The sequence below is a fragment of the Varroa jacobsoni genome, unplaced genomic scaffold (assembly GCF_002532875.2).
Source record: "Varroa jacobsoni isolate VJ856 unplaced genomic scaffold, vjacob_1.0 scaffold_338, whole genome shotgun sequence".
Lineage (NCBI taxonomy): Eukaryota > Metazoa > Arthropoda > Arachnida > Mesostigmata > Varroidae > Varroa > Varroa jacobsoni.
In genome coordinates, this window is record NW_019213240.1 from 429252 (window position 1) to 444325 (window position 15074).

The 15074-nt window shown below is 40.2% G+C and overlaps 1 protein-coding gene and 2 long non-coding RNA genes across 4 annotated transcripts in view; 2 read left to right on the forward strand and 1 right to left on the reverse strand.

Annotated features, from left to right (window-relative positions):
- Window positions 1-3443: 3443 nt before the first annotated feature.
- LOC111259492 (uncharacterized) lies at window positions 3444-6085 on the reverse strand. The gene is made up of 2 exons (XR_002679662.2): window positions 5302-6085; window positions 3444-3650 (listed from the first exon to the last, which is right to left on the reverse strand). It is a non-coding gene; the product is annotated as an uncharacterized LOC111259492 (long non-coding RNA).
- Window positions 3650-11788, forward strand: LOC111259493 (uncharacterized). Of its 2 annotated transcripts, XR_015310616.1 has the most exons (4): window positions 3650-4384; window positions 8063-8240; window positions 8379-10666; window positions 10990-11788. It is a non-coding gene; the product is annotated as an uncharacterized LOC111259493 (long non-coding RNA). The 2 variants fall into 2 exon arrangements; XR_015310615.1 differs by lacking the exon at window positions 10990-11788 and having other exon boundaries at window positions 3650-4332; window positions 8063-8126; window positions 8379-10232.
- Window positions 11789-13218: 1430 nt separating this feature from the next.
- The window catches only part of mRpS7 (mitochondrial ribosomal protein S7), a 5135-nt gene continuing 3279 nt past the window's right edge, over window positions 13219-15074 (forward strand). Inside the window, exons 1-2 of the mRNA XM_022831559.1 lie at window positions 13219-13484; window positions 14659-14933. Of these exons, the coding sequence (XP_022687294.1) occupies window positions 13310-13484; window positions 14659-14933 (450 nt within the window). The 5' untranslated portion in view covers window positions 13219-13309. The remainder of the gene's footprint in view (window positions 13485-14658; window positions 14934-15074) is intronic.

Below are 15074 nucleotides of genomic sequence, written 5' to 3' on the forward strand. Positions count from 1 at the left end.
AAGCTCCGGTGTGATTTGACGTAGTCGTAATCAATTTAAGAAACTAATTATCGTAATGTACTGAAAAACAAAAATTATTGACTATCTCTGCCACAGATTTGCAATCGCTGAATTCGCCATAATATGAGTGTATACGTAACTGGTATTCTGCAAGAGTACGAAAAAAACTTTTTCAGTACAAAATATCCTTAAATATGATAAGTCAGCTCATATCTAATATCTCTAATTGATATAAGAGTATATATTCTAGATTTGTACGAAGCACAATGAGCTTACGGTAGATTAAAACAAATTCTACAATGTACAAAACTATCCATTGTATGACCAGTGAAACGTCTTCGCTGCTCGGCCTTTATAAATATTTGGTCGTCGACAAAGTAATGGTTCCTTACTGATTTCCGTTCCTAAGCTTTCATTTGCTGATGCTATATATATATATAGGAGTGTATATATAGTATATGACGAACACAGCATACAGGTAGAGGCCCTTCTTCGTTCGTTTTCGGCTCATTTCTGACCTCGACAGATGGCGAGAGAGAAATATGCAAATTGCTGACTGTAGATACCTCTAAGGTCCAAATTCTAAGTACAAGTTTGTGATCTGAACAAAAGTTCGTAGGGTAGCGAAAAGGTTTTGCTGGTTCATACAATTCAACTATCAACGCTGTATCACGCTTCGGAAGCAAGCGACAAAGCTGTCCTAGCGCTTTCTCAACAGTCTAATGTAACTTTTGTACTGAAACATAGAACATATTGATAATCAGTCTTTGCACCTGGAAGCCATTCTACCTATCAATGTGGTTTCAATGTATCATTGTCATTACCCTTAACGCAGAAGGTCAGAACCTCTATCGAAGAGAAAAGCAGCTCCTGTTGAAAAGGTCTGCATTACGTACGATTATGCTTAATAAGATAATGGCAATGTTTTTAAAGAATTAGGCATGCTATAGCGATAGATTGGCTGTGCTGTTTGTTTTGATTAATATTAAAACGTGATACATTTCTTCGTCACGGAAAATCCGAAGGATAAACATACTTCCAAGTGTGTCTTTACATCAGTCCATGCTTACACATGGTTCTTTTAAGTTAACTCATTTCATTGAAGCGTCACAAGAGAGCAAGAATTTTTGTTGGCGGTAGACCAATGGCTCTTATTTATCACGTGCTTTGAATTGCACCATATTCATTGTATATGACGCGCATACTGCTTCAACAATACGGGAAAGACCTACTTATACGGGACTTACTGGCCTCAAGTTTATTGCAGGCTGAGTTGTTTAAATTAAGCTACATCCACTTTGAAGATTGTCCCCTAAACTAACGTTCAATAGGTACTATTTCAGAGAAACACACTCCACATGAGAGTTAATGAAAAAAAAATAACCATCCGTAAGCGTTATGGGAGACCCAACAGTCCTGCAGTAATATATGAAACAAGTATTCGCACATGCGTTGAGCGCGTTAAAATTTCTTCTTTTGTCTTATTAATTGTTCGATCCACCTGTGATCATAGCGATAAAAAGACTTCTATGTAATCGTCTGATTTGTCGCAACAGTATTTCCCTACAAGCTTCTCCTTCGAATGGCAGATGGTTCCCGTCGAGAAGCCGTCATAATCGGCCCGCTTTGTCACCTCAATATCGACAAATCTTCTACAGATAAATACATTTTCGGCGCCTCGTGGGGGTAAATAGCTTTTCTTGGGGGATTAAGCATAAAACAACGCATAAAAATAGCCCATGTCAAGCAAGAGCGTTGAGTCCTTACGCTGAACCAACGTAGGCGATGCAGCATATGCTACTGGAAACAGTGCAAATGAGCTGGTCGGTTTCCGATAAGCGAAGTAGAGTAATTACGACAATTTCGAAAGCTCTACGTCAATATCGAGTCTGTGACCTGCGTGCAGTTCTCGTCGACTCCGTGTCGGCGATAAGCACGTAATCTGGCAGCATGCTGCGAAGTTCGACAGATGCGTGGGACTTGTCTGTCGCGGCGAACATTTTCTTTGAAAGGAAAATTGCTCCTATAGTGTTCTTCGGCATAAGCTACGCACTCTTCCGCGGGGTGATAGGCTACTTCAGTGAACCGTCCGTTCGTCGTATGTGTATCCCGATGATCGACTCTTCAGAACCGAAACGCGTTTCCATTTGATGCAATAATTTCTTACTGATATCCGACGGTTTCAGGATATATCCAGCTAATTGCCCTAGCCACCAGGCATATGGGTGTTGAATCAGGGTGTGAACAATATCATTAGGAATATCATACAAAATTGTATCTCGTGGTGAGTCGGAAAGGGCTGGGATCGTGTGGCAAACATCTTCGGGCTTTAAGCCTTTCCTCTCCATGATATTTCAGCGTTTGTGTAGTGCCAACGTGCTGAATCTATAATAACTTGCCTATCCTCAAGGATAACCTTTGCGATGCACCAGACCATTAAATGAATGTCTGGCGCAAACCCGCGCGGGTCATCGATGACGCATTTGAATGCCTTATTGCATAGGTAGCTTTATCTTCGTTCGATGGCTCTACGAATCTTCTTTTGAATTCATCGAGCACCTTCCATAATTTTTGAGCATGAGCGGTTCTTTTTCGAAGATGCGATTATGCTCGGTCGAGTGAGTGCACAACCGAATCAATTTTCAGCAATTGCAGCAGGTTACGCCGAAAATCGGACAACTTGGAGGTAGTGTACTGGAGTTGAATGAAGTTACTAATGAGAAATCGTTGATGCTCCTCGAGCGTCCACTGAATATGCATCGACAGCGACTCGGTGTTTTGGGTCAGTACCCACTGCTGATACAAAGCGGAGATTTTTATTGGTTGTTTTGGCGCCATCTTCAAGCCTCAATCAGTTCCCGCCTTTTCTCAGGCGTCTTATTAAGACGTAAATGTCAAGTGAGCCCCACGAATCGTCAATATCACTAAATATACCCTTGTTTTTTTCAATAAGCGCTTGTTCATATTGTTCTCTTTTTCAGCCGTGTTCCATCTGCTTTCATCCCGAGTCCATTGCCAGAGTCAACAGGGATGCAAACATTCCTATTAAGGCTAGTGGGGTAACGCATGTGGTAAACTGGCGCGGACGGATTCGACCCGATTTCATGTTCTTGAACTTCAGCGTTAACTGTAGCCCTTATAAATAGTTTGCTTCGAACACCAGCAAGGGCCCTATTCGGTCACAATTTAAAGCACTTTCCAGTTTCTCACAACCCACTTTTTCCTAACTGATTTCTAATATACTTTCATTTTTTTCGAACAATCGCCACTAATCGAAGATAAACACATCATATATTTATAACCTCAAGCGGAAAAAGTAAAATTCAATATAACTGGCCATTTTTGTATACACAATTTGTACATATGGCATATGCTATGGTGGTCGCACACAGCGTTCTCTAGGTTCCTTTAATCGGAGCTAATCATAGAAAAAACGTATCGGATAACATACAAATCAGAGCGATTTTATTGAATAATCTCGTTACAACATCGCGTTGATGACGTTCGTGGCTTTATTTTTACTTTTTCTGTGACCGAGATCGCCTCATTCCTCATCGTACAGCGCTGGCCGGCGCACGTAAAGACCCAGAAAAGCTGCCTTGCTACGCCTGGCGTTGAGACGTATGCCGATAAAGATGCTGTATCAGATTCTGTTCTCACGGAAACAACAACACGAAATGAAAATATACTACACCTTGTTGAATTACCTGGACGTGTTTGCGTGCCTAGAAATAGGTCATGTGTATTCGCACGCAAGCTTTTTTCGTGTACATCTTACTATGCCTACTATTATTTGTTTGCTATTCTTTCTCAGTTTGCGTTAGCTCGTCTATAGCAAATTGGCAAATGGTCAGGTAAGGACGTTGCTTGGTTCTATGAGTGCGTTCACGAACGAAATTGACGGGTCGATCAGAGAACTGTGTTGTATGACATTCACGTGACACGTTCAGGACAACAAAACACGATGCGATAACAAAATGTTCTGTGTAAATCACAAAGGGTGATCGTGTGCGCGGCGTTCCAGCGCGTTCCAAAAGCAATTGGCTGTAGCGGATCATGACCTTACAAAACCAAGCCTTGTGATGGCGGCGATGCCGCCATAAGACGCGCATGCGCAGAAATCGAATTGAGACTCTGCTGCTACCACAGTCGCTGTCAAGTACGTTAAGCATGGCTTTGAGACACCTATGGACGGAGGTACGAGGGCGAGTAAGGTTGCATGAAGAGATATCTGTGCCAAGGATGTAGCCAAAGAAGTTGTCGTTGCTGTTGTGGTCGCATTTTTCTATCCTACCAGGCTCGATATTGGTCAGAGATCGATGAGTGTTCGATGTGAGCCTCATAATTTCACTTTTGCTTGTTCCATCTGCTTGAAACCGTACCGGTGAGATCACAAAATAATCGTATAGTGAAGTTATACTGATAATAGAGGTACAAATTTATAAGCTGTAGACGGGAAAGAAAACTGACGACCTATTCGTTGTGGCAATTCCAAGAGCATAAACTTAATATATTCTACTACCTTTGTGTCGCAATTCAGTCGATTATTGGCTTTGAAACATGTTTAAGAGCAATTTATATGACCAAAGTCATGACAGCTAGTTATCATAGTGTTGCGTTGCTTGAACGAAGGAAAGCCGTTGTTTACGTATCTACACCTGATTTGTTTGACAGATAAACCACAGAACACTATGCCTTTCTGGAACAATGCATTTTGAAATGTATTTGACGTTAGTCACGCTCAAAAAGCTTGCATAAGATCGTAAGATGTGTTTAAGCCTTTCCAGCTTGACCATCATTCCCTTGCTTGACCGTTTTGTTACGCTACGTTAAGTGTTTATTTCGTCGCTTAGCATGGCCGTACAGAATGTATTGTCAATATATCTAACAGTAAATTCACTACAGGATCGAGAGAAAGCCATAGACAAAACATATGCCCGTGGTACCATCATAAAAGCTGCGACATAATGATAACATGTTGTAATATAAGATACTGTTTAGTGCACGGATTGATAGAGTACTCATCGAGTTAACAATTTTCCGGATTCGGTTTATTAAGTGATTTAGATTTGAATATAAAAAAGTTCTTTTCCAGCAACCCTTGACGCCGACTTTTATTGCCTTTATCACTTTTACGCCGTGTGTTTTGCTCAAAGAAAGTTCGGTATGTACATGCGTAGCGAAACTTGCGCTTAGAGAACCAACAATACATCGCCGTATCAGCACGAAATTTGTTTTTGCATACTCGACTCAGCAGTTGCATACTTGACTTTGTTCAGCTTAGCTCATACATATATTTACCTTTATTTAACCGAAACGTGTGCCGCGGTGGAGCGTGCATTACACGCTTGATACAGAACACGATCGATAGTTAGCGCACTTCATACTTTTACAGCACGACAGCCATCATAGTAGAATTGTTATTCCGATCTAATTTGTGCTTGTCGGAGCTGCAATGGTGACAACAATCACACCGATCGACCTCTCCTACCGAATATTCGGTCAAAGGAATAGAAATGTGAGGGTGCGAGATTAACTCTTTCATAGAATCTAAAACGTTTACCGTATAGCCTAATGGTCATCCTAGCGGTTTCACCGGGTAACAACAAGATAGCAGACGAAGTTGGAGAGACCGGCACATCCTCTCTGACGTTCGCCATCTGCTTAGCGTCTGCAAAACCAACTGGAGAATAGCCGTCAAAACAGCGACGGGATGTGTGTGTCTGGTGCTAAGATATATGTTAACCGCTTACAAATAGCAGTCATAAACACTGCCATGTTGTCTTATACGATAAAATGAATTACATTTTTGTTGCAAATTTTGCACGGGATAAGTATCAACTAAACAGAATCGATGGACGTCGCACGCTCCGGGAGTTTTTTTTTTTGTTCTAAGTAAATATGCACACATAAAAAATATTGACTACTCTAATAGGGCAAAGGAAAGCTCTTGGCGATAAACAAGCCATTCGCGGCTTAACTACGCATGGCCACATTCGGTTCGAGTTCACAGCGAAATCGATGTCAGCTCTATAAAGCTGGCTAGTCAAAGCAACGGAAAAGAAAAATAATAGCAGGAGATACGGGTAAGTGGTGATGACAGAAAGTCAGAGGCATCACTCGTCGCCAAACAGAAAATAGTTATTCTGAATGAAACTGCTAAGCACTAGAGGGAAAGGCAACACCGACTGAATGTTTTTTTAGGAATAGAACTTTTCAAGGATAAATATTTGTAATAATTTAATGATGAAGACTTTCAATCTTCCGCCATGTTCGATTCTCTCAGCTTTGAAAATACGAAATTGAAAGGCTTGCGATCCTAAAAATATCTACCTAAAGATAAGACTCTACTCTTTCATTTGGAGCCTCCCAAAACCTGTGAGTAGGACTAATGAAACGCTAAGGCAAGTTTCAGCTGTAAAGGGTAATAGAATTAGATTTTTTTTCGAGAAAAATCGATATATCTTAACAAATTTCGGGAAGTAGTAAATATCTCAGCAAAGGTATCTATTGACAGCATCACAACGGATACTCAAAATAGCCACCAGAGTTCAACCAGCTGATTTAGTACACATTTTATATCTGCGTACATTTGAACAACTGATATTGTAAGTCATTTTATTAGCCTAAGAACATAGGAACGTCGCTTGACCACTGCGATAGTTTGACCCAGAAAACGTTTGGCTTTTCAATGAGAACGAATCAGGAATTTCGTCTGCAGCATCTCTTGTAGGTTTTTTGTTAAAATACTGCTAGTCAGAATTTTTCCGGCGAGATAGTGTTCATTGGCTGGAAATGTCCTGTATTATTAGTGTTTTCGTAGACTTTCAGCGCGTCTAAACGTTAATGGGGTAGCTATTGTGAACACTTTTCGTTATATCAACAAAAATTAAATTAGCTTTCGAAGTGGTCGTCCTGTCAAACCGTCTATTATTACTGAATCGACATTGTTACACTTGACCAGTAGCGCTTGCTTGAGCAGTAGCGCTTGCTTGAGCATTTCGTTAAACCTTAGGTGGTGCCAAATGAAAGAATAGTACTATCGCTTCATGCAGATAGAGTCTACGACCTTAATGAATAGTTTTTAAGCAACTTCATCATAAAGTTAGAAAATCAAACATCATGAATTAAGATTCTTAATTTATCACTAATATTTTAATGATCTGACGCGGAATGGCTTCTTATGAAAAAACGGCTCCTTCTGTCTCAGAATTAACAGCTAACAGTCAGCACCATGTCGAAAATGGGACAATTGCCGATGAAACCTGCACAGTTTTTAACTTTTAATTTTTCCGCCAATTCAAAAAAATAGTACCGGATTATTCACTCTAAACAAAAGCCTTTAGGCCTTGTCTGTAATCGACGTATTGTCTCTATACAAAGTCGTTCATTGTTTTTAAACATGAAATTTTTAAATATTCAGTTTTCCCAGTTTTGGAACATACAGAACCTAACAGACACCGTATTAAATACTAAAAAATTGTATTAGAGACAAATGTTCGCCAGCAAAATTTATTTTTTTGAACTAAGTCATATTATCGTGGTTTGATTAAGATTTATGAAGAATACCTAATCTACGCTACATTCAGCTTCGGTTATTTGTTTATCTAATCGCGCTTGCTATGGAGTGTATGACGTTGGTGGAGGTCGGGCTGTAAAGCCAAGAGTTCCGCCATCCGCGCGGACGAATCTAATAATAGTATGTCGTATTAGACTAGGACACTTTCCCGAATCAAATATATCGCTTATTTCGGCGGTAGGTTAGTAATTTGTAGTCAATGTTGTGCTAATATTTTTAAATAACCTGAAACAACGGCTATACTTTATGCTACATCTATTGACAATTTTCTTCACCAATCGTTCGTCTATTTGCTGTCGAAGCACAAGGTAAAAAGATGCATGAGTCATTTTCCGAAAGGTGATGCAACTTAAGCCGTACTGTATGTATACGAACGTTTATATCTGTATGTCGATGACCCTCTGACATACTAAGATTTGGCAGGCTAGCTTGAATATCATCATTTCGTTTGTAATGCCGACGCCAAGTGTCCGTCTCTTACAGTGAGGCGACAGCTCATCACCAGAAGGTGCGAATCGCAGCTATGTTCGCGTCATCTGCACATCTGGTACGGAACTTTCTGATGAATACAAGCCAACTTCAAGATTTTGTCCAGAACCCTAAAAAGCACCAAAAAGGAATAGCCTAGCAACCAACTTAACCACAAAAGCTCGATCAGATGGTTAGTCTCGGAAAAAGTCAGTAGATATAACCAGGATCCAGGGCTGACGTTTTCCCAATGAAATTTCCATAACCAAATTTATAGAGCATGTCAGATAAGTTGATCTACACAAGATACAATGAATCAACTTTATTTCAGGACGGAAACAGACGAGCTGTTAAGGTTGAAGCTGAGTCGAGAAGGCCGTTGATGTGATTAGAGCGAACAGCATCTCTAATTAACTCAATTAAAAAAAACTTTGGTTCATCTTAGTTCAGCGTATTCGACCACCGCTCATAGGAAAGATCACACACCCATTATAATCTCCTAGGCGATTAAAGTAGGGTGTTGTAGGCCAAAAATAATAACAAATAAACCAATGATCCACACAGACACAAGGAGTTTAAGTAGGAAGATGATGTTTTGGCAAAAAGAGCAGTTATCCTTTCGCACCAAGCATGACGTTAGCTAAAAAGTTTTTCATGAAAACGAGTTTATGTTTGGGGCACTGTCGGTGCGATTGGGCTCAGAATAGCCCCGTGTTGACTCAAAAATTTTATATCTTAAATGCAAGCTAAACTTAAAGGTACAAATCGAAGAGACTTGTCTGTGACAGGACAAGAACTTCGTCTTCAGCAACAGAACCATAGTTTTTGGTCCTGTTGTGTGGCTTTTTTTTTTTTTGAGAAAACAGGGTTTTTAAAAGCCTGTGCTGCGGAATCATTTTTGGATAATTGAGTAGGATTGAGTAGGAGAAAAGCTCAGCCGGTACCTAAGTCATTTCAGAAAAAACTACCGGTGGTAGCAGGATCAGGCTGCATTTTCCTTTTGCTGATTTGATGATTTGCTGGTTTAAATGAGCGGAATTCAGGCGGATGTTTTGAGTGAGTATGGATAATTTCGAAACTTCAGGCAAAGGTACCCGCTTTGTCTCCGGCGAAATCCATCTTTGGGGTCTGATCCACTTCCATACATATAAACGGAAGACTTTTTCACCACAATGTGACACGAAACTGTGGTTTAAGCAACGCCTTGGTCTTCGTAAAAATAACGATGAAGATAATATGTCTGCTAGATCTGGTAGTCACAGAGGTAATATCAAATGTGTTAGCGCGACTGCAAGAGATTGTTGACAACGGCGACTAGTGAGAAGGAGATCTTCGACGTAATCACATCTTCGGGCCTGTGGAAATCAAGCGGAACGAACTACATGTTGTGTATTTTTCCAATTCTTCTGAACATCTTTACTATCGTCATGATCGCATAGCATATAAGTGTCGGAGCTGTCAAGCGGGCTTGTCACAGCATTATCTCTTATGCACGTATCCTTAAGTGTTTACTAACATAAGATGACAGAAACTGAGCTCCAAGTGTAAGGTGTTGTCGATGGTTCTTCGAGGTCACGGGGACATGTGAGAATAGAACGTGCACTAGAGCATTTCGCATCGCACCGATAGTAGTAGTCCGGTAGGATCGACTCGTAGAATCACATAAGAGATGATCTTATAGCCGGTCAGGATTCTATGCAGAACGTAATTTCACATAGGTGGTAAATATGTCAGGTTCGAGAAGTAAACTTTAACTTCCACCGATGCAGACTCAATACGACTTACCTTAACTAGCTCTGTGGAAGGCAGCAGGTCAGGAACCGATCAGTAGCACTTGATGTATACCCTAGGCACTAGAAAATCCACTGACTTAAGTGGTCGAAAACACTTACAGACTCTGGAAACGTACCGAGGCAAGTGTACCAATTTAAGTTCGGCTCAATGACCTCGTGCTAGAAATGGACTAAAAATAGCTGCGTTGACCGAACGTCGAAAGACCAGACTCGTTAGGTCAGAAAAATCTACCACTTGTGGGGTGTCTGTCAAATCTGCTAATTCCTAAGCCACTAACGATAACACATAAACGTTAATTCGAAAACAATTAACGAAAATCAGCGGACGATAATTAGCAGCCCGAGTACGTTCTACTTTGTTGCCAAATAAAAACAATTTGGTGAAACAATAATCACTTCGCTAAAGCTAATACAAGGCGGGCCTACGCCAAGCAATAGATATTCAATCAATAATGCAGCTGCTAGAAGACGACCGAATGATGACGCTATTTCCCAATTGCTTTTGTGTCATTGGCGGCAACGTAGCCCCACCTAGCTTTCGTACTTTCAGAAGCTATCCGAATTTTGAATACGCTGACATTGCCCTGAACGACGCATGCCTCTTCTGCCGAGTCGATGTTAGCACTACTAGGTATCTAAATTGGATCTTCCGGTTCGGCCAGCGCCTACACTCATGCGTCTCTACACCTAGGTAGTTGTCAAAATAGAACTATTCTATAGTCTATTATTCCACAAAATAGCAACATTATCGGTTGGAATTTTCTATCACTGCAATGAAGTCTACGGAGTTCGGCGCTGTTTAATGGGTCACTCACGGTTTCATCAGGTAAGTTTCATAAGTATAAACTTAAACATGCATGGCTTAATGTTTAAGACAAACATACGACTACTGGTAGGACTAACCAGTTTCTCTTTAGCTGCAATAAAGTATAGATACCGTATATAGAGTATAGCCATGTTGGGCGCACATGGCTTCTGCATATATATGTTGCTTCTTACAACCTTACAATGTGCTTCCACCATGCCAAAAATCATAGTACTATTATACGACCAGTGTCACCGTACGTCCTCATCCCACGGCTCCGCTGCGAGCACAATTCATGTAATATCAAATTAAGCCTTGTAACATTTCCACCGCCATATTTGCAGTCCCTGCAAAAAGTCGTTCTCCCAGCGGCTACGCATGGATCACCATTTAAGAACAACCTCTACTTCGTCACATACCAGCGAGGTTGTGTCATCTATGCCATCAATGCGTGTAGTTGAGAAGACACTCATATTTAAAATTTACCCGAAACATAGATAAATTACCTGGAATACTGTTAATCGTAAGTAAAATAGTTCAACATAAAAGGTCAGTGGCCACCTTCTGGCGTCGTAATGATCATAGGCCTCTATTAAAAAACACAAAACGATTGAGACAAAAATTATGCTTACGACTTCATGTAAAAACAAAGGGTTTAAGTTCAAGGAAACGTCAGACTTACTGTCAAAAAAGAAGTAGTTTTACAACTGTTGACGTAGTGACTGCAATAAAATTAAATCATAGTTAGTTATGTAAAAAATGATCAACCTCAAACGCCCTTATATTCTAAAATGATAACATGATTTACATATACGCAGCATCATAAAGTACTGCTGACTGACACCGGCAAAGAAAGAACCTGATTATACGAGCATGTTTAAATACGAGCACAACCCTCGTATAAAGCAAGGTGGGCTTTCTACCCTGCGGTCCTTTATCGTACCAAGAACAGGAGCGGCATTGTTATCCTGTCTGTTCCCAATCTGTTTAATGTCATAGATGTGGTACGTTTTAGAGGACTGAAGTTGATTATTTTTGCTACTGAACACGCTAGAATCGTGCAAAATTTTGCCTACTTCAGTGTTAACGTATCAATTGTGTTCTGCGTAATCACACAGATGAATAAACGTTGAAATACGTTCAGGTCTTTTCTTTCTTTTTTAAAGATAGCGAGTTTATGCTGCACAAACTATACATCACTGAGCGCTTACTGAGCTCGCTTAAGGCCATTAGTTTTTTGAAGCATGGGCGGCCCATCTCCATGTTTCTGTCAACTTCTCTTTCGTAATGAACGAACTCGTAAGATCCCTTGTGGCCATTAATGGGGTGCGTTTTTTAATGTGTAATTTAGATTTAATGGATTCATCTGTAATCTGATTAAAGGGGTGTAATCTAATGACTCAAAGAACAGTGTTTATCGATAAAAAACATTCAGTTTGAGCGGACAAGATATAACATTTACATGGGGAATTAATAAGTAACATTTCATTAAGGGATCAGGTACGATCTTCAGGTTAGCTGGGCTTTCCCAATTTTGTTGAATGTTGGGTATGGGCTGGTCTCATGGAAGGACACTCACACAACGACCACGAAAAATATATTACAACAATAACACCCAAAGCGGGAAAACGTCAAGTTACACATTTTGTTTACAACATATGACACTTCATTGGCATGCAGCAAACAAAAACATAAATGTTTTCCCGCGAAATATCAATCCAACTTTAAGGCGCTCCAGACCGTTGCACCACTGTCGTACTAGTACAAGAATCCTCACTGTAAAAAGATTTAGCAATCTGTTCCATTCCCTATATGGGATTATTGAACTTACCGTACACGAGGTTGTCTAGATTCGAAACTGTGCATAGACACACTGCGTTTCGTTAGCTATTTAAAGCGGTGGTCAACAGCATTATTAATGGGCGTACAAACAGAGACATCTATTTTAATACAAATGCAGTGGGACACTAGGTGTAAAGAAATACCCGAAAAGCAAATCTTCAGCGTATCTAGTTGCCACCGTCAAATCCTGCACGGTTTCATCTGTTATACCAACTGGAATAGACAATTGGCCTGAATGCGGCTTTATATTCATGCTGCTAACACAACGGTTCATTTTCACTACCTGAAGCTATGAGGGATAAGCAAGATTTTATTTGCTTCTTTGAAAGCATATTTCTATTCTCTGATCGTGGAGGAGGTCGTAAATGATTTTTGCGGAAAATAGCTAGAATACGGTAAATGTATATTGAAGCCTACGGTAGCCGTAGCTAAAGAAAAAAGATTTAAGCACTTCAATTTATACTTCGCTTATTAACGGGTCTTTGACAAACAGCCTGCGCTGCAAATCGAAGTAATGTATTCGAATACATACGAGTTTGCCACATATATATATATATTCTTCTTCAATTATTTTGGTGTATCATAATCATTTTATATGTATAGTGGTGTAATGCATTTTTTGCTGCGGCGTTTGGTAACTTATGGAGGTGTAGTTTCATTCTCTTAAAGATAGCCCCTTTCATTTATTTTTCTCTACTGGATCAGCACAGATCAATGGCATCATCACAACACATTTTTCCACGCGCAATGTAAACACTGCGTAGAGAAGACCGGTGGTCGGTTCTGTAGAACGACGAAAAGCTCCGAATAACGTAGCATTTCATGGCGATGGCGCGTTCGGCGATCACTTGTGGGCTTCGTGCAGGTCATTTTGCAATGCCACACTCGGCCATAGCCTGCGGACAATTCGTGCGCGGTAGCAGATACAGCCCGAGATACATCGATCCACTAACTGCTGATCGAACCGAAATCGAAGAGTATCGAAAGACTACCGAAGGTATGTCCTGGCGATGAAAAGCGTGCGAGATCATATTTTGGGTGATGTTTCTTGTATCAGACAAGTCCTACAACACAAGACAGACAATAGTTGCTGGGCAATAATGTTTTTTGATATTTTTAAGGGCAATTTCGGTGGTCGAGATATGCTCAACGAGATATGCGAGCCACCCGTAATTAACAGAGCATTTGTCATTATTTTCCTCAGGGAAGCAATGCTAATCAATCTGTGTGTTATCTTATTTCTTTTTCGAGAAAGCAGTTTTTGTGCGAAAGTGATTCTATAATAGACATATTCATAGCTAATAAAAAACCTACCACCACTGTTCTATTTAATTGTTTCCGACAGGCTATGAAAAAGAAGGTTTCTAATTTGTGGCTTAGTCTCAGCTTCTACTGCTTTTTTATTGAACAACTTCGAATTTGGATTCTCAAGTATTACAATGGGGTCATCTGAACGGGGGCTAAAATATAACTAGCGTCATTTCAGTTCCCCGGCGAAACTTATGAAGAGCAGCCTTGGACTGCTAAGCGTCAGCCGCATTGTAAAATACTATAACTCACGATTTCTTCAATTGATCACGATTGCCGCTATTAGTGTATCAAGTGAGATAAGAAACCAAAGACGCAATCGGTTTGTCAAGAATTAGAATGAAGCACTATACAGAGTGCGCTGTTCATAAAACCGTGCTGCTTAGCAAATGGGGATAGGTATACAAATATACAAGGGTTTTAGGTTAAAAATAGATGCATGGGAATTGATAATAAAACCGAATTAATTGAAATTGAATAGTATAAAGATAATTTAATGGAGTTATGTTTTTTTTTTTTAGCTGATATACCCCTAACGTTATTGATCAGCTAGACAAATCAAATGCTAATTCGTTCTTATTTTACTATAGTGACAGTAGTTCGAGAGAATTGTTGCCCGTATTGCTCATGTTTTTTTTCGTTTCTGGTCGTATATGTGTGCGTGAATGCAAGTTAAATTCGCGCAAAACTGTATAGTGATTTATAGAATAACTGAATCGTATAACGAAAGCTTTGTCGGGTATACACGACAACGCAACGATGACTCAACATTGGGTGACAGTAAATCATGGCTCTATGCTCATAAAGTTTTTTTCGATGATCGTTCATTTTTGATATTTCAATTTTGTTTCTTGGGCTTCCAGGCCAAGAAGCAGCGTTCCGTCCGGTGAAAGCCGTTCGGTCCGAGGTCTCTAACTCAGTATTTTATGACCCAGTTCTGGAGAAGTTCACGAATTTTCTTATGCGGAAAGGCGACAAACGACTGGCAACGGACTTGGTTCGCAAGGCACTGTTTACTATTAAGTTCATAAGACCTCCACAGTTTGAGCACCCATTGGCTGTCCTCGCGACAGCCATCGAAAATGCAAAACCTGCCCTTGAAATGACCCGAATCAAGCGTGGTGGAATAACATATCAGGTAGGATTTATTTTATTGTTGCTGCTCTGCTGAAGCAAAGACTTTGTTTCACTACATAGGGCCGAAATTAATCGTTATATATTGTCCTTTCTCTCTCTCTCTCTCTCTCTCTCTCTCTCTCTCGCACCCACAGACACACAC